General features: G+C 33.4%; 1 protein-coding gene across 2 annotated transcripts in view; it reads left to right on the forward strand.

The window, feature by feature from the left end:
- LOC134280031 (mitochondrial carnitine/acylcarnitine carrier protein-like) overlaps positions 1–19,193 on the forward strand; it is a 172,479-nt gene that overhangs the window by 44,773 nt on the left and 108,513 nt on the right. For both annotated transcript variants that reach the window (XM_062762462.1, XM_062762463.1), the window contains exon 3: positions 6,951–7,078. In XM_062762462.1, the coding sequence (XP_062618446.1) occupies positions 6,951–7,078 (128 nt within the window). The remainder of the gene's footprint in view (positions 1–6,950; positions 7,079–19,193) is intronic.

The raw sequence follows: 19,193 nt of genomic DNA on the forward strand, positions 1-19,193 counted from the left end.
AACTTTTCAATACTGAGCTGATTTATGTTTTTTAACTAGCCCATGTGCTCAGGTGAGCTATGTGGCCCATGGGCCTCTTATTAAATTGATTTTGATGTAAAGTTATCAATATTAATTTTTTATCATATGATTTTTATAACAATAAATTTACAGAGTATCATGACAAATAGTTGCAATTTATTTTTTCAATGTCGATAAAAAAAATGTTACAATGTATTAGTATTACACCCATTCTCAATATAAGGGCTCAAATAATGTCGCCTCATTTTCATTTGGAAGAAATACCACTGATTTAATTTTCAAATCAACATTATAAATAGTCATATAACAATGAATAAGAATTCATATAAATATCGATCTGAAAGGGTATTTAAGGAGTTCCAAATTCAAATATAGTAGCGTATTTGAAATGTACGTTACTGTCGCCGAAGCAAATATTATGCTGAATCCCCTCTGTGTGATATGCAGTTTTGATTCTCAAGTAAAAATTTTCTGATAAGTTAAACCTTGTATCATATATATTTCTTTTCATAACAACAAATACATTTTCTTTGTGATAATGAATCATTTTTATTGTGCATTGTCCCTGTTGCTGAATTCTATTTCAACCACATTACAAGCGAACACAAAGATTATACACCTGATAGATTCTTTCTCCTTTATTTATTGATGGGCTAAATTTGAAATTTCAAAGGATTATTTACTCATACTTAGATAATGTAACATGAAATTGAACAATTTGAGCAACTTTTATAAATATATTTTTGGAATGAAAGACATTTTCAAACGTAGAGATAATAAAGAAATGTACGTTACACTATATTCTTCCATTAAGAATATATATTAAGTAGAAAATATGAGACGACTCTGAGAGAGCAACCCCTTGTACCCTGTAAACTGGCAAAGACGTTTTGCTTAACACAATTAAAAACTATTTTTTACATGAAAAGTGGTCATTCGAAATGTACGTGACTGAAATGTACGTTACCATGAAATTCGAATTAAGTGAATCTCGCACGAATTTTTATGTATTCTCATACTTTCACACACTCTGATGTGTACACAAAGGAAAGTTTCAAAGATTGGAAGTCGGCTAAATCCCAAAATTAATGAAAAGAAACGTTTCTGCTGAGGAAAAACTTTATATTAAGGTCAATTATTATGTAATATAATTTTGATACCTGATATTTATTTCTGAATACGAAACCTGCATGATACATTTCTTATGATATGCAAGTTCAAATAGTATCAATATATTGCGTGTCTAACGTACGCTTGTGGAAGAGAATTGAATTTTATATTTGAAATGTACATTACGTATGGTAACGTACATTTTGCGTATTTCTAACTGACATTTTTTTTAAAATTTAGTCAATAATTTGCGTTTCCACGAGCGAAACAAAATTATCGTTACGATCCATTTGACAACTAACCACATAAAGCCAAAAAAATTCAATTTTTAGATGAATTTTAAGCTTTTTATCAAACAGAAATTAAACATGAAATGTACATTATGTTTATGTAGTTTTCCAAATCGGCATGGGAATATGATAAAAAAGACAGTAACTACGAAATAGAATTTTACTACACGTACATGTTAAGTTCCAGTATCTATAGAAAATGACAAGATTCCAAACTGATCGCTCTAAACAAAACAGAGAGAAGAATTTAAAGCATGTATTATAAAAAAATGTTTTTATACATCTGGATCAAAACGTAACCTTTATTTTTCTAAAGGAGAAATCAAACGCACGTTCGTATGCCAAGAGAAAATGTTGCTGACAGAGTTGGTAGGATGTGCTGGTGTTAAGATGAGATATTCCAAATGTGATTTTTAATGACTACATTTTTTCTGTAGACCTTTTTGGACACTGCAGAAAGAGTAACGCACATTTCCAGCTATATTTCTGAATAAAATCACCCCCTACTTCAACGTCTTGTCATTATTCCATGTATTAAAATTTGATGAAAAAAAACTTGTAACAAAATCTTCAGATACTTTCTTTCAAAGGTAATTGATAGAAAAATTGTTATCTTGAACTTCATTTTTTAAAAAATCAGATAGGCATTTGTGCTCTTATATTGAGAATTGGTGGTCAATGTTTTATTTGGGTGCACCTTACTTTCATTCATTAATCAAAGTACTGATAGTACTGATGGGAGTTGATTATTAAATTAATTCGATGTATGATTAATTGATTGTATATTGTTTAATGTCCCTCTCGAGAATTTTTGACTCATATGGAGCTGCCACCACTTGCCGGTGGAGAGCTGCATTTTTTACTTATATTCAGCGCCCATTGAGCAGAGAGGGATCATTTTTGAGCCAGCACCTACTGCGACCCGGGACCTTGGTTTATACGGTCTCATACGAAGGACCGGTCTCCAAGTATTTCGTTGGGATTCGAACCTGAATTTAACCTTGCCCACTTTTCAAATTATACTTATCTTAATGCTTCTTGATTGAGGTATGTGAGAAGCAAATGCATAAGAGGATTTCTTGATCCTATAGAGTCAAAGCGGTATGGTTTATTCTACTGTAAATCACTTCTTATTCACGAGAACTTTATTTTCGCGAAACTAAGCGAGACAACGTGATCGCGAAAATTTCTGTCTCGCACATATATAAGTACTCTTTACAATTTTACAGAACAATAACCAGAATTGTTAAAAAAATTTTGTCATGCTAATAAACAGTTACATGCAATGACTATCTCCCGAAAATAAGGTGTCACGAAAATTTAGTGATCTACAGTAACTTGAAAATACCTTGAATGATATGCGAAATCTTGTTAGATTAACCATTTTCCTCACTGATTTTGTTTTCGTTATTTATCTTGGAAGAAGGTATGGAACTTGTACTTTCAGTTTCTAAGGTAAAAAGATGTTTTAGGTGAAAATAACATTCAAGACAAATTTAAGAAAAAAATGAATAACGCACTCAGTGGGGAAAATGCAATTGATTTAATTTGGGTATGGGGAAATACTAATATGGAAATTAAATGTTGACATAACTTGATAGAAATATCATCAAACGATAACGTCATCACAATCAAAGTGGACAGCGTTTCTCGATATAATGAAATTTAATTGTAGTAAAATAACAAATACAATCTAAATTGGCGGTGGGAAAATTAATGGAGCTTTACTTTTAAGATGTTTCACAAATATAGATTTTGGTTCACAATATTCATCTTGTAAAATAGGAAAAGACTATTCAAGCCCATACCAACAATTTCTCATCAATAGTATAATGTCTAAGTGTAGGGTTAATCTATCCAATTCAGAAATTACATTTAGTACAGCAAAATTAGTTGCAGATTTATACACACCAGGTATTGAGTTTTAATAAAAAAAAAATCAGTTGACTTTTATTCACAGATTGAGCAGGAGTAAATTCTGAAAAAAAAAGTTTAATAGCTAGGTTGCTTTTTGATATTTCTTAATAATGTATATGTATTTTTGTAAATGGCTAAAACCCCAAAATTTCATGTACATACAATAAAATAAGTTCAATGATGTTCGAAAATGTGAATATAAGTATAGTTCATGTAGTGTGTGATGTAACAGATTGGTGTATTTCATACTTAATAGAACTCGTTTGATTATGACATACAGTGGCTGCAACGTTATTGTTGACAACTTACACGAACCATTACGTTACACGAACGATTCCGCACGATTAACGCACGATTAAACCTGTTACACGAACGATCTTTCACGCACACGATTCTACATGTTACAGAATCGTAACGATCTTACACGATTGCTAACGCAAACGCACGATTCTTCACTCAAAATAGTTAAAAATATTTAGGAATCGATATTATCAAAACAAAATACGGCTTAATACTAATTTAAGATTTCAAACAATTATCAATATTATTTCATAGACTTTGAAAAAAGAAACAGAAATTGACATTTCTATAGCTAAATACATGTAAGACTTAATATTTTAGATTATAAATAATAATTTCTAAGGTAATTCTCCGGCCTAAGAAAACAGATTTTTTTTCGTTCTATCACATGTACATGTATGTGGGTGGTATAATTTGATTGAATTGGATTTCATGACTTGCAGAAATGGAGATACGATTGAAAAAAAAGATGGCAGCATGGAATGACGTAAATTACAAACTAAATCCGTATGTTTCCATTGATTCAATATGTCTGTGAATCTCTAAAAATGAAATTGCCAATTATTTGACTTTTTTATTTGCAGAAATTTTAAATTATATTAATTAAAAATAAGCGATAATCATAGATAATCAAAACTCCCAAAAATCATGTTGTGTGCATGTATATTCGTCGACTAAATATTTATGTAAGCATTGAGAAATGTTTATTTATTTGTAAGAAAAAATTATTTATTTTCGATGTATTGATTTCAAAATTATCTTGACTACAATTAGAAGTAATTAATGATGATGAAAATCAGATTTAAAAGATGCGTTATAGATCTAAGTACATTTATCGCAATATTGATCGCGCTATTTGACGAGAACTTAATATTGTACGACTTACTATTTTGCTTGTTTACGGGCGATGATTAGTTCGTTCTGCATTCTATTATGTAAATTGCACTTCATTCATTTTCTTTGAATTTAAATAAATAAATTAAAAAAAAAGATAAGGGAAATGCTTATTTTACAAATAACATTCCGATAAAAACTTACAAAACGAAATTTACACGATTCTAAACGCATGATCTTGCACGATTAAAAACGCAAATGATTGAATCTGAATCACGAACGTTCTCGCACGTTACATGAACGATCACACACGATACACGAACGATTCTACACGATTGGTTTGTCAACAATAACGTTGCAGCCACTGTATTAATTATGCCTTTTTGCCTGGTACAATTCATTTTTAAATATAACATTGTATATTTTTGAGACCGATTTCCGTGAAATCTAATTAAAGTTGCAGAGAGATATTTGTTAAATTACAAAGTATAATATACGTGTGTATTTGGCCTTTTTTTCTCAAAATGTGTATGCACTTGTAACAAAGATTTGTGTTAGAAGGAAATTGTATACTCCAACATCCATCCACGTCCTTAAAATACTCAATGTGCCAACAATTTGCAATAATCTGTTTCCACTCTTTATCTTGCTTAGTCAAACAGTCATCTTATCACGCAAATTGACTTTCACTATACTGTATGACAGTACAACTTTTCATAAACAAAAGAAATTAGCAAGCTTCATATATTACACATATAAAAATCATCCTGTGTATTCCTCATTTACTCATTTACAAACATTCCGGACACAAAAGTAAAAGGCGAGAAGTAATATTTAATCCATGCAGTAGGTCACTTCTGCAGCAGTGGGGAGATCTTATCTAAAGCTTTACACATATTAGAGATTTGCAAGCACACAATGCCCGCTGAGTTATCAATCAGTCTGAGTCAGGTGCACACATACACATGCATTGTAAACAAAACAGCTAGCCTAGACATGAAGTTTTGTTCTCTGAATTCCAGTTTGAATTTAAATTTTATAGTACATCTGATTACTAAGCCCATTGTTTTATTGTCTAAATATACTGTAGCAAAAGAATACCATCATGTTTTCTCATCATATTGCAGACGCTTTGTTAGTCGGGAATTTCCTGTCTTAAAATTAGAATACATGCACAGTGTATGAATACATATCGGAATCGGTATGATTATTTAGGTGAAAGATGCCTAAGAGGAAATTAAAATGACAGACTAAAGTTGAATACAGAGAGATTGTGGACTATATTGTCAAGAATTATAATTTCTTTATAGTAAGTTTAATGGGGAATTATTTCACAATGCTCATTTTCCTTGGCGGCCGGCCGGCCAGCTGTTTGTCAGTTGCACTTCCTGTCCTGGCCGACTGACATAGACTCTTTGATATAATCAACTCCCAAAAATTATAATGAGCAATTATGTTTTCACTCTAAATGTTTATAAGAAAATTGTGAACAACCCATAATAGATCCATAAAATATTTGTGAATTTGCACCTTCTCTGAAAAACCCAGGGGGGGGGGGTAATTGTTCCTATTGGACAGTCCTAGTTTTATTTTGTTTTACCTGGTTGTGACGAAAATGACTTCTGTTTGATTTTGTCAAAAAAAGATAACAAAATTATTTGATATCAATTGCACAGGTCAATGTTAAAAAGTGAAATGAACACAAGTACACATTTAGTGAAATAAACAAAACAGAGAATGTAAGGGCCGGTACACACGGTAAGGCTTGCCTTATACCGAGGTAAGTCTCAAGCCTTACGTTTTGCAGGACGTATGGCTCTCATGTCCACACGTTAAAGCAGGACTTAACAATATCATAAACAACATTTGCATAAATTCCATGTTTTTTTTAACCATAAACAGTGTGCATTATTAAACAGAATAATAGATTACTAGCTAGGACTTTGAAATAGTTTTACTGACCAGTGCATTCACACTTCTTAACAAAGAAGAGGTGGTTAACTGAAGTATTTGTGGATATTTTCATTATCTTATTTGAATATAATTTGTGTTTTCTTCAAAATACCAACGTGAACCGTATGGTTTTATGAAAATAGATCGAACTTTGTGTAAATGGTTTTCAATGGTTAAGAAATAAATGTCAGCTAAGTCTTGTATTAAGAGACAGAGTAGTGTTCTATTCCTAAGTCAGACTTGCAAGGCTCGAAAAAAGGTGTATTAAGGGTGTACACACGGTAAGGCTAAAACTTAAGTTCCATGACTAATGAGGCAAGCCTTACTGGCCCTTAGACATACATATACTCTCAGCAGCAGCAACAAGGTAAAAGCAATCACGTGTAAAGAATGTGAAGTCTTAATAATAATACCCCAGTGTTGATATAATAGATAGGGAGTTTAATATGGCATATGCCTATTTAAGATTCATGTTCAACTTTAAATGTATAATGAATTCTAATTATACAATGTGTGCTATGACAGGGTTTCTTTGGATTGTACAAGGGAATGGCTGCTCCTGTGGCTGGTGTAACACCTATGTTTGCAGTGTGTTTCCTGGGCTTTGGTATAGGAAAATCTCTACAACAGAAGAGCCCTAATGATGACCTTACGTAAGTAAATTTCAGATTTCAAAGTACACAATAATTTTCAAGCTTTTTCTAAAAGTTTCAAGTCATGAAGTGAGCTTTTCTGATTGTGTCCATTCACTGTCCAGATCCTGGGACAAATCAAGGGGCATATTCTCTTGAAAAGGGAAATGATCAAGAAAAAGGAAATTTTTCAGTTGCAACTTCCCTTACTTATTCAGCAATATACCCTTATCACCTGCATACAGGGTTTATGTCTCTCAGCTGATTCGATACTTCTAGGCTTTAAAAAAAGTATGTTTGTTTCCTGTAACATTTTCAAAGAGTCAAGGGTCGGTAGGTTGTTTTTTTTTATACGCCTGTCTTAAGATGGGACGTATTATGTTATAGACTTTGTGTCCGTCCGTCTAGCTGTTAGCTTTTCTCGTGTCCAGCTCATAACTTTAATACTATTAGGCCTAGAGTTATCATATTTTATCAGCTGATACATCTTGGGTAGAAAAGTAGGTCGCATCTGACCTATGATTAAAAATTTATAGTCAAACATGGAAAAAATCCTTTCTGGCCCATAACTAGAAAATTATTAGACTAGAAGGTGTGTTGAGACCTATTTCAAGGTTACTGTGACCTTTAATTTAAGTGAAATTTTAAAAGAAAATGTGTCTTTTTAGCTCACCTGAGCCAAAGGCTCAAGTGAGCTTTTCTAATCACATTTTGTCCGTCATCTGCCTGTCTGTCTGTAAACTTTTAAAAAACATTTTTGACTTCTCAAGAACCACTGGGCCAATTTTAACTAAACTGGGTACAGAGCATCCTTGGGTGAAGGGTAGTTTAAATTGTTTAAATGAAGGGCCAAGTCCAATTACACGAGGAGATAATCAAGAGAAGACAAAAATAGGTTGGGATCTCAAGAACCATTGGGCCAGGAAAGATGAAACTCATGTGGAATCATCCTCAGGTAGTGTGGGTTTAAGTTTATACAAATCATGACCCCCAGGGCAAGGGTGGGGACACAATGGCCGATCAAAGTTTTACATATTAGGAATATGTAGGGAAAATCTTTAAAAATCTTCTTCTCAAGAACCATTGGGACAGGAAAGATAAAACTCATGTTAAATCATCCTCAGGTAGTGTACGAGGGTCGTTAGAAAAGTTCGCGGACACTTTGAATTACGGAAAATCTATTTTGTACTGTGAAGTATGACCTATGTCTGAATAAATTCCTTCATTTTGTTTATTGGTATGTAAAAATTCAGGTCCATAGAATAAAATCTTGAAAATTTACAACGATTTTTACTATGAGGTCATGGAATTCACGGAGCAATCACTTGACGTAAGGCGACGTGACAACCCGATTTCAACCAGCAAAGTTCTATAAATCTTTCATTTCTTCAGATTTTTCTTATCTATTTTCTACTTTAAAATTGAATATCTATATCAAGACATATTACTTTTCTTTTATATAATGTCTTTTGTACTGATTCGGATATTATTGAGATCTTTAAAAAAGTCTATGCAGTTAATCGATCAGGTATGGAAACTATGCAAAACCATATAGGCGCAACGCAACGTCCATGCGATACGGGGGTATTGAAGTATCGATGGAGGTAATCATTCAAAATGTTAATCCTTCCATTCTTATGAAGCTACAACCATTTGAAAACTTGTCCTTTGTAGGTGTAGGAAATTCCCGGCAGCATCTTGAACATTTTAATCTCTTTTCAGACATTTTCCAGTCTGCAAACATAATTTTTACATAGTGCAGTGCTCCATGACACTAAATGACGTTCCGATTTTTGGCTGTGTTTTTAAGCGTTGATCAGGTAAAAACGGCTATAAAACAGTCATATACCCTCCAATTTAGTTCAAAATTTTTCCCAGTGACGTTTCATGAATACTATAGCGGCAGGTAAAATATCATAAAACTCTTTGCGGTACAATTGTGCAATTTTTAATTTTAATAAAGAGTCTTTGTGATGTAAACATGCCAAAATGTAGCATGCTCCGTGAAGCAAGATTTATCAAAATAAAAAAGCTGTATATTTTTCAATAATCATCGGAGAGCAACAAATTCTTGTATATTAATTGGAAAAAAGGTAAAGATTTTATCTGCAAAGTTTGACCGGTTTCGTGGAAATAGCGCGCTCACAATAAAACTTGTCCGCGAACTTTTCTAACACCCCTCGTACATTCAAGTTTGTTCAAATCGTGGCCCCCGGTGGTAGGGTGGGGCCACAATGGCTGATCAAAATTTAACATAGGAATATATAGGAAAAATCTTTGAAAATCTTTTTCTCAAGATCCATTGGGACAGGAAAGATGAAACTCATGTTGAATTATCCTCAGAGAGTGTACATTCAAGTTTGTTCAAATCATGGTCCTTGGGGCTAGGGTGGGGCCACAATGGCTGATCAAATTTTTACATAGGAATTTTATAGGGAAATCTTTAAAAATTTTCTTCTCAAGTACTGCAAAGCCATGATTAGCAATATTTTTATGGAAGCATCGTCAGATACTATAGATTCTAGTTTGTTCAAATCATAACCCCCAGGGATAGGGTGGGGCCACGATGGGGGATCAAAGTTTTACATTAAAATATCATTAAAAAATCTTCTTCCCAAGATTAGCAAAGCCATGATTAGTGCTAGTATTTATATAATAATAGTAATATGGAAGAATTCTCATATAGTGTAGAATTGAATTTGTTCAAATCATAACCCCCAAGGGTGGGGTAAGCCACAATGCTAGTTCAAAGTTTTGCATAGAAAAACTAGGGCTAAATTGTAACGGGGACCATTAAAGATGTTCCCCAAACACTCCCCAACTCCCTTTTGGTGCCATATTCCCTTTAAGCTCTTTTAAATAAGATATGCTTTATGCAATTTAGACTTAAACAACGTTTTCCCAGAAGAATACAAAATATATTTATATTTTAGCATAGCACGCCTGTGCATGTGAATGCATGTGCGTAATGACCATATCATCTTGTCTACACTATCTATATATTTTAATATACTTTTAAAATATCAAAGCAATTAATTATTAAAAAATACACTCATTCAAGTGTATTTTTAATTTTACTCATTTCACATGCACGCACGTGCAAGCATGTACATGATGACCATACCCTCTTTTAGGAGTTCATTATGTCTATCTATGATATAATTCCCATCATGTTTGGTTAGAAACCAAGGGAGTTATAACTATTTAAAGTTTAAGCCAGTCAGATTGTAGCGCACGTGCATACACGTGATTTCATGAAAATATTATATATCATATTGTAGGATATCTTAATACAAGACTATGTTTTTAATTTCAAAGTATTTCGTCAAAATACAAAAAAGATATTGAGATTTTTGTTTCAGCCAATCAGAGCAAAGTGCATGTGCACGCACGTGCATGCATGTGCATGATGACCATACCCTCTTGTAGGAGTCCCTTATGTCTGTCTATGTTCTAAATCCCATCATGATTGGTTGAAAAACAAGGGAGTTATAGCCATTTAAATTTTAAGCCAATCAGATTGCAGCGCACGTGCATGGGCGTGTTTTCATGACATTTGACTTAAAAAGGTTTTAGCTCAGTTGGGCGAACAGTTTCTGAGAACACTCGCGGACAAAAAAGTACCGGAGAAGAAATAAGAAGAAAAAAGAATAATAACTAGATACGATCTCGTTGCGAGCAACGAGAGGTCTTCCGTCTGATTCAGGAAAAGAAACGCACGTAAAATCGAGCTGAAAAGAGATTCAAAATTTTGGTCACAAGGAGGATTGAACCCATGTCGCCAACGTGAATGCGCTTTTTTTTACTTTTTTATCCTCAACACGCTAACCATTAAGCTATTGGGAGAACTGCTCTAAATATACTTGTGTATAATTTTGCAACAGTTCACCTGTCTAAGAATTATAAAAAGCATTCATAATTTTGCGCCAAACGCCACGAGTAAATATTCGCGCCTTTTCTTTGGACTGATCTATCTAATAGGTATGATAGCTTCAATTAAATTTTTAAAAATAAAAAATTCTTAGCGCCTTTATTTTATTTCGACGTTAAGAAGCTATATGTAACACATTATACACATTACATATCGTATCTAGCCCAGTTACACTAAAGCAGTGAAACGGAAATTAAGTTTTAAGATTGACACTCAGTTGCAATGTACTACTACGTGAGAGTTGAAGTAGTCTTTTACATTTCATGTATCCTTATGTCAGAATCGTTTCATCAAATGCTCAGCTGCCTCCATAAACCCCTACTCGCGAAATGGCGGAGTCTACGGAGACAGCCGCCATTTTGGACCCGCTTCAGATTTTTGAATGTTAATATCTAGACTTTGGATTTGTCAATATTCAAACAGATTATATAGTAAGCATCATTTGTAAGGTCTCTATTACCCACGCTAAAAATACTTCAAAGATATTGAAAAACAAAAAAGTTGACTTTTTAAATTCGCATCTGGTAACAACAGGAAGTACTGACGACGAACAAAAAGTTGCGTCCTGGATAGTAATTACGATGATCTATCATCCCTAAAAGTTTCATTTTGATATCTTTTACCGTTCTTGAGATAATCCGTGGACAAAATGTCATTTTAAAATCAGGAAATGTCCCGTAACTTGGCATCGGAAGCGAATCTTCAAAAAATCTCTCGGATGAAATAACTTCAGATAATAACACATTGTTTCCGAAAATTTCATGAAAATCCGTCCAGTAGTCTTCGAGAAATCGCATGCACAAAAATAGATGGGCGGAAAAATAATAATAATAATAATAACTAGATATGATCTCGTTGCAAGCAACGAGAGGTCTTCCGTCCAATTCAGGAAAAAAAACCTCGTAAAATCGAGCTGAAAAGTGATTAAAAGATCTTTGGACACACTGGTAATTGAAACGGGTCACCAGCGTTAAAATTCAATACGCTATCTATTACGCTATTTGATCCTCCTACTTTACTTGTATGTACATGTAATTCTGCAATAGTTAATAGCCATTCTCTGTAACCACTTAAACTTCGTTGCCACGCATGGTCACTGATTTTGATGAAACTTCACCCATGCTTAGTACTTGACACCAGAAACAAATATCAAACAAAATTTTGTTGCTATGTGTCTCGGTTGCTATGGCAACAGCCGGAAAAGTTTAAAAAATCGAGATTTTAAGCCACTTTAAATCTTGACTGTGGCTTAATAAAAACTAGAAAAAGCAAACAAACCATTCTCACAAAAACATGACACCTTGACGTCACTTATACTGTAAAGAAACTGTTTAGATTATATCTCTAAGTAAATGGTAACCAAGGTACTTTTGGAATACATTTAAAATGCTGAAATATGCTGAAAAACACTCCGTATTCACTAATGGTAGGTGTTACATGCTCAAACTCAATCAACGGCTTAAGAAAAACAATGAAAATGTTTGACCTTAAGTATATAAGTATAAGCAATATTATTCTATAAATAACTTTTATGGTTGCCATGGTAACACAGTGTAACCATGCAAAACCAGTAACTAAGATTGGGTTAATCCTACTGTCTTGAGGAAAAACATGAAAATTCAAGACTGGCAAATATGCATCCTTAGGACCTTGCAACACCAAAACCATAAGAAAAATTGGGTATAATTGCTACTTTGCAGTGTAACCATGGAAACAAAGTACCAGTGCTTAAAAGTGAATTATTTTTCGTTGCATTAAGAATTAAATTGCCATTTAATCAAGAAACAAATTAAAGGACTCAGCTTGAATAGTACTTATCTGTTAGAACTGAAGTTCAATATCATATATTGATAAAATTTGATGAATAAAACAACACTGTTGCTATGGTTACCAAGAACGGAAAATGTTCGATTTTGTGAACTTTATATCAATATTAAACCCTGTGTACCAACTTCTTGCATCCACTTAGAGATTGGATGATAGTCAAAATTAAAAGTCAAGTTAGCTGTTAATAAATATCAATCATAAAAGTTTTGGGAATCTACATTTAAGGGTACGTATCCAAGGAAAGAAAATATTTTTTCAGGTTTTTAAGCATATATTTTCTGCTTATTTCCATAGCAACGCTCTATTTTAAGAATCTAATCTGAATTTTTTCAAATGGGAAAACTTGGAGCACACCGACATCTATAAAATTGATCATTAGTTATGAGGAAATGTGCTTTTTTTAAAAGATAGGATCAGATTTAATTACACAGAGTGTTACTTTGAAGGCTCTCTGTGGTATAAAAACCTTGGCAACCATTGCCAACCAAAATGAAATTTTATATTTTGTTCTTGGTATATGTTTCAAGGCTTTTTTTTCTATTATTTGGTAACACTTCATCCTATAATTGCTTTTTATTTTTACGTGTATGACTTTATAAAATTCAATGAATATATGTTTTTTACTTTTGAATACTTTGTTACCATAGTAACGTATGTAATAGTTGATTTACCAAACATGTTTATCATGCATTTGAGACATCTGACCGTCAACTATTTGAAACAGTCATTGCCAATTGTTTGCTTTGCCGCAAATGTTAACTATGGGGCTCTAAACATGTTAAAAAATGCCATTTTTCGAACTTTAAGACATGTTGCCATGGTAACTATACAACATAGCAACCAAATATTTGCCTGATTTCAGTTTAGGGTATCAATGACTTTTATCATAGAGAGTTTGGAGAAATTCTGAGACTATGCGTGCCACAGCTCCTATATAAAATTTCAAATCATTACAGAGAATGGCTCTTAATATGTCTTAGAATTCTGAAAGGAGAGTCACTATTCATAATTTCGCGTCAAACGCCATGAGTAAATCGTGTCTTCTCTTCGGAATGTTCTACTAAATTGGTGTGATATCTTCAATGAAATAAAAAAATATATAGAAGTTCTTATCGCCTAAATTTCGAGGTATAGAAAGTATATTTAATACATTCTACACATTAGATAAACACTTTAGTTTAACACAGCAGCATTGCAACGTAGTTACTACGTGAAAATCAACGTATTCAGTTACATTTTATCTATCCTTATATTACTTTCGTTCAAGCAAACGCTCAGCTGCCTCTTTAACCCCCTACACGCGAAATGTCGGAGTTGACAGAGACAGCCGCCATTTTGGTCCCGCTTCAGATTTTTGGAAGTTAATATCTAGAGTTTAGATGTATCAATTTTCAAACAAATTATATAGTAAGCATCAATAAAAGGATCTCTATTACCATTCCAAAAATAAATGAAAAATATTGAAAAACAAAGAAAATTGAAAAATTGGACTTTTTAAATTGGCTTCCGGAAGGAACAGGAAGTACTGACGATGAACGAAAAGTCGCGTCCTGGAAAGTATTGATCATCATCTATAAACTCTGAAAGTTTCACATTGATATCTTTTACCGTTTTTAAGATTATCCGTGGACAAAATGTCATTTTAAAATCAAGAAAATGGTCCAAAACTTGGCACCAGAGAGGAATATCCAAAAACTGTCATGGAACTTTCAAGAGTATCTTACAACACATTTTTCCTGAAAATTTCATGTAATTCTATCCAGTAGTTGTCGAGAAATCATGTCAGAAAAATAATAATAACTAGATATGAAATTTGTTGCGAGCAACGAGAGGTCTTCCGTCTGATTGCGGGAAAGAAAACGTAAAATCAATCTGAAAAGGTAAAAAAAGATTTGCACACAAGGGGGATTGAGCCCAAGTCGCCAGCATGAAATTCCAACGCACTAAATATTCCGCTATTGGGACCTCTACTCTAAATCTACTTTTATATATTTACGAAATAGTGCTTCTCTCTTAAAATTATGAAAAGCGGGTCACTATTCAAAATTTAGCGCCAAACGCCACGAGTTAATCTTCGCGCCTTTTCTTTGGAATGTTCTATTAAATAGGTGGGATAGCTTCAATGAAATTGAACAAAGAACTTTTTTATAGTCAAAGATTCGGGGTTTAGAAAGTATATTTAAAACATTTTACAAATTCCATATTGTATATATGTATGTAACACTAAAGCGGTCGAACTGTTATGAATTTTTAACTTTTTTAGCTCACCTGAGCCAAAGGCTCAAGTGAGTTTTTCTGATCACATTTTGTCCGGCGTCCGTCTGTCTGTCTCAAAAACCGCTGGGCCAATTTCAACCAAACTTGCCACAAAGTATCCTTGGGTGAAGGGGATTCAAGTTTGTTCAAATGAAGGGCCACTCCCTTATTCAAGGGGAGATAATTGGGAATTAATGAAAATTTAGTGGCATATTAAAAAAATCTTCTTCTCAAGAACCACTGTGCCAGGAAAGATAAAACTTATGGGGAAACATCCTCAGGTAGTGTTGTTCAAATCATGACCCCCGGGGGTAGGGCGGGGCCAAAATGGCTGACCAAAGTTTTACATAGAAATATATAGGAAAATTCTTTAAAAATCTTCTCAAGAATGACAAAGCCATAATTCATCATATTTATATGGAAGCATGCTCAGGTAGTGTAGATTCAAGTTTGTTCAAATCATGACCCCCGGGGGTAGGGCGGGGCCAAAATGGCCGACCAAAGTTTTACATAGAAATATATAGGAAAATTCTTTAAAAATCTTCTTCTCAAGAATGACAAAGCCATAATTCATCATATTTATATGGAAGCATGCTCAAGTAGTGTAGATTCAAATTTGTTCAAATCATGACCCCCAGGGGTAGGGCGGGGCCAAAATGGCCGACCAAAGTTTTTAAAGATATATATATAGGAAAATTCTTTAAAAATCATTTTCTAAAAGATAGCAAATCCATGATTGGTCATGGGACTACTTTTGGATTTAAACTTTACAATAAAAAGCCATTTTCTACTTTTTCCTACCCGTAGTGCTCAGGTGAGCGATGTGGCCCATGGGCCTCTTGTTCTATTTCCTGTTTATCCTGGGAACTATTCCTATAAGTTAATCGAAAAAGGTTGAAACGTTTCGCCGAAAAACATGGCTCGCCCTACTACGGTAAAGGAATCTGATATCATTTATGCTCAATAACTTGAATCAGGTCTTTAAGCAAGAATGCTAATTAAAAATAAACTCTTTAAAAAATCGTTTTCTTATTTTTTGTCTTATTTATTAGTTTAACATGACACAAGTGTGCATAGGAAAAACAGTGGTTAAGATTTATACTGACAATATTAATTGATATTCTTTTTTGAGAAAGTATGACTTATAAGTATGATTTAAGATTTGATTTTCCGAGGTGCACAAACGATATTAGGTATCGAATTTCATTTGCACATTTAGTCTTTTCTTTTTCTACTTTGAAAACCAGCCAAAACCAATTATAGAAGACGTTAGTTTGACACAGACCTGCAACGTAACTACGACTTGACAATTCAAGTATTCCTTTACATTTCATTTATCCTTATGATACTTTCGTTCAAGCAAATGCTCGGCTGCCTCCATAAACCCCTATTGCGAAATGTCGGCGTTGACAGAGACAGCCGCCATTTTGGACCCGCTTCAGATTTTTGAATGCTAATATCTAGAGTTTTGATTTATCAACATTCAAACAAATTATATAGTAAGCATTATAAGGAGGGTTTCTATTAACATACCAAAAATAAATGAAAAATATTGAAAAACAAAAAAGTTAGAAAATACGTTTTTTTAAAATTTGCACATCGTAACGACCGGAAGTACTGACGACGCACAAAAAGGTGATTCTGCAAACCAGAAAGTCATGATCTATCATCTCCAATAAGTCTCCAGTTCATATACTTAGCCATTTTCGATAAAAAGGGGCGACAAAATCGCATTTTAAAATCAGGAAATTGTCCATAACTTGGCACCAGAAGCGAATTTTCCAAATTTCTCTACGGATGTAACAACTTCATATAATGACACATATTTTGTGAAAGTTTCATTAAAAACCGCTGAACAGTTTTCGAGAAATCGTCTGCACAAAATTTTTTCAAAAAAAAGAATAATAATAATAATAACTAGATGAGAAACTCGTTGCGAGCAACGAGAGGTCTTCCGTCTGATTCCGGAAAGAAGACGTAAAATCGAGCTGAAAAAGTACAAAAGATTTGCACACAAGGGGGATTGAACCCAAGTCGCTAGCATGAATTTCCAATGCACTAAATATTACACTATCGGAACCTCTACTCTAAATCTGCTTGTATATATTAACGAATATGCTTCTCTCTTAAAATTATGAAAGGCAGGTCACTATTCAAAATTTAGCGCCAAATGCCACGAGTTAATCTTCGCGCTTTTTCTTTAGAATGTTCTATTAAATAGGTGTGATAGCTTCAATGAAATTAAAAAAGAACGTTCTTATAGCCTAAGATTCGAGATTTAGAAAGTAAGTTTACACATTTTAAAAATTCCATATTGTATATATGCATGTAACACTAAAGCGGTGAAACAGTTATGATTTTTTTTTCAATTTCCTGTTTATCCCCAAAGTGAACTATCCCGATTAGTTAATCGAAAAAGGTTGAAATGTTTCGCTGAAAAACATGGCTCGCCCTTCGATGGTCAAGGAATCAGATATCATTTTTGCTTAATAACTTGAATCAGGTCATCGAGACAAGAAAGCTAAAATAAACTCCATGAAGCGATCTTTAAAAAAATCTTTTTCTTATTTTTGTCTTATTCATTAGTTTAATATGACACAAGTGTGCATAGGAAAAACAGTTGTTACGATTTATACTGACAATATTAATTGATATTCTTTTTTGAGAAAGTATTATTTTTAAGTTTGATTTAAGATCTGTTTTTCTGTGATGCACAAAAGATATTACGTATCGAATTTCATTTGCACATTTAGTCTTTTGTTTTTCTACTTTGAAAACCAGCCAAAACCAATTATAGGAGACGTTAGTTTGACACAGAACTGCAACGAAACTACGACGTGAGGATCCAAGTATTCCTTTACATTTCATTTATTCTTGTGTTTCTTTCGTTCAAGCAAACGCTCGGCTGCCTCCGTAAACCACTATAGCGAAATGTCGGCGTTGACAGAGACAGCCGCCATTTTGGACCCGCTTCAGATTTTCAAATGCTAATATCTAGAGTTTCAATTTATCAATATTCAAACAAATTAAATAGTAAGCATTATAAGGAGGGTTTCTATTAACATACCAAAAATACATGAAAAATACTGAAAAACAAAGAAGTTAGAAATTACGAATTTTTAAAATTTCCATTTCGTAAAGACCGGAAGTACTGACGACGCACGAAAAGGTGATTCTGCAAACCAGAAAGTCATGATCTATCATCTCCAATAAGTCTCCCTATCATTTACTTAGCCATTTTCGATATAAGTGCACAACAAAATCGCATCAATAGAAGGGTCTCTATTACCATTCCAAAAATAAATAAAAAATATTGAAAAACAAAAAAGTTAGAAAATACAATTTTTTAAATTCGTTTCTCCTAACGACAGGAAGTAGCGACGACGAACGAAAGGTCGCGTCCTGGATAGTAAATATCACCATCTATAATCCCTGAAAGTTTCATGTTGATATATCTCTTACCGTTTTTGAGTTTGATCGTGGACAAAATGTCATTTTAATTTCAGGAAATGTCCCGTAACTTATGACCAGATAGGAATTTTCAAAAAATCTTCCGGATATATAAAATTCATATAACGACACATCTTTTCTGTAAATTTCACGTCATTACACCCAGTAGTCTTCGAGAAATCGCGTGCACAAAATTAGAAAGTCAAAAAAATAATAAAAAGAATATTAATAATAATAATAATAATAATAAGAAACAGTAGAGTCACTACAAGGTCTTCCGTGAAGACGGAAGACCTTAATAATAAGAAGAAGAAACATGACAATAACTATAAGGTCTTCCGTTAAGACGGAAGACCTTAACTAGAAACGATCTCGTTGCCAGCAACGAGAGGTCTTCCGTCCGATTCTGAAAAAAAAACTCGTAAAATCGAGCTGAGAAGTAATTAAAAATTTTGGTCACAAGGAGGATTAAATCCAGGTCACCAGCGTGAAAATCCAATCCGCTTTTTTTCCCTTTTATCCCCAACACGCTAACCATTACGCTATTGGGAGTACTGCTCTAAATGTACTTTTGTATACTTCTGCTACAGTACACCTGTCTAAGAATTATAAAAGACGGGCCACTATTCATAATTTCGCGTCAAACGCCACGTTAAATCTTCGCGCCTTTTC

Source organism: Saccostrea cucullata, unplaced genomic scaffold (assembly GCF_032062105.1).
Source record: "Saccostrea cucullata isolate Sc308-1 unplaced genomic scaffold, CSIRO_AGI_Scuc_v1 ctg1725, whole genome shotgun sequence".
NCBI classification, from domain to species: domain Eukaryota; kingdom Metazoa; phylum Mollusca; class Bivalvia; order Ostreida; family Ostreidae; genus Saccostrea; species Saccostrea cuccullata.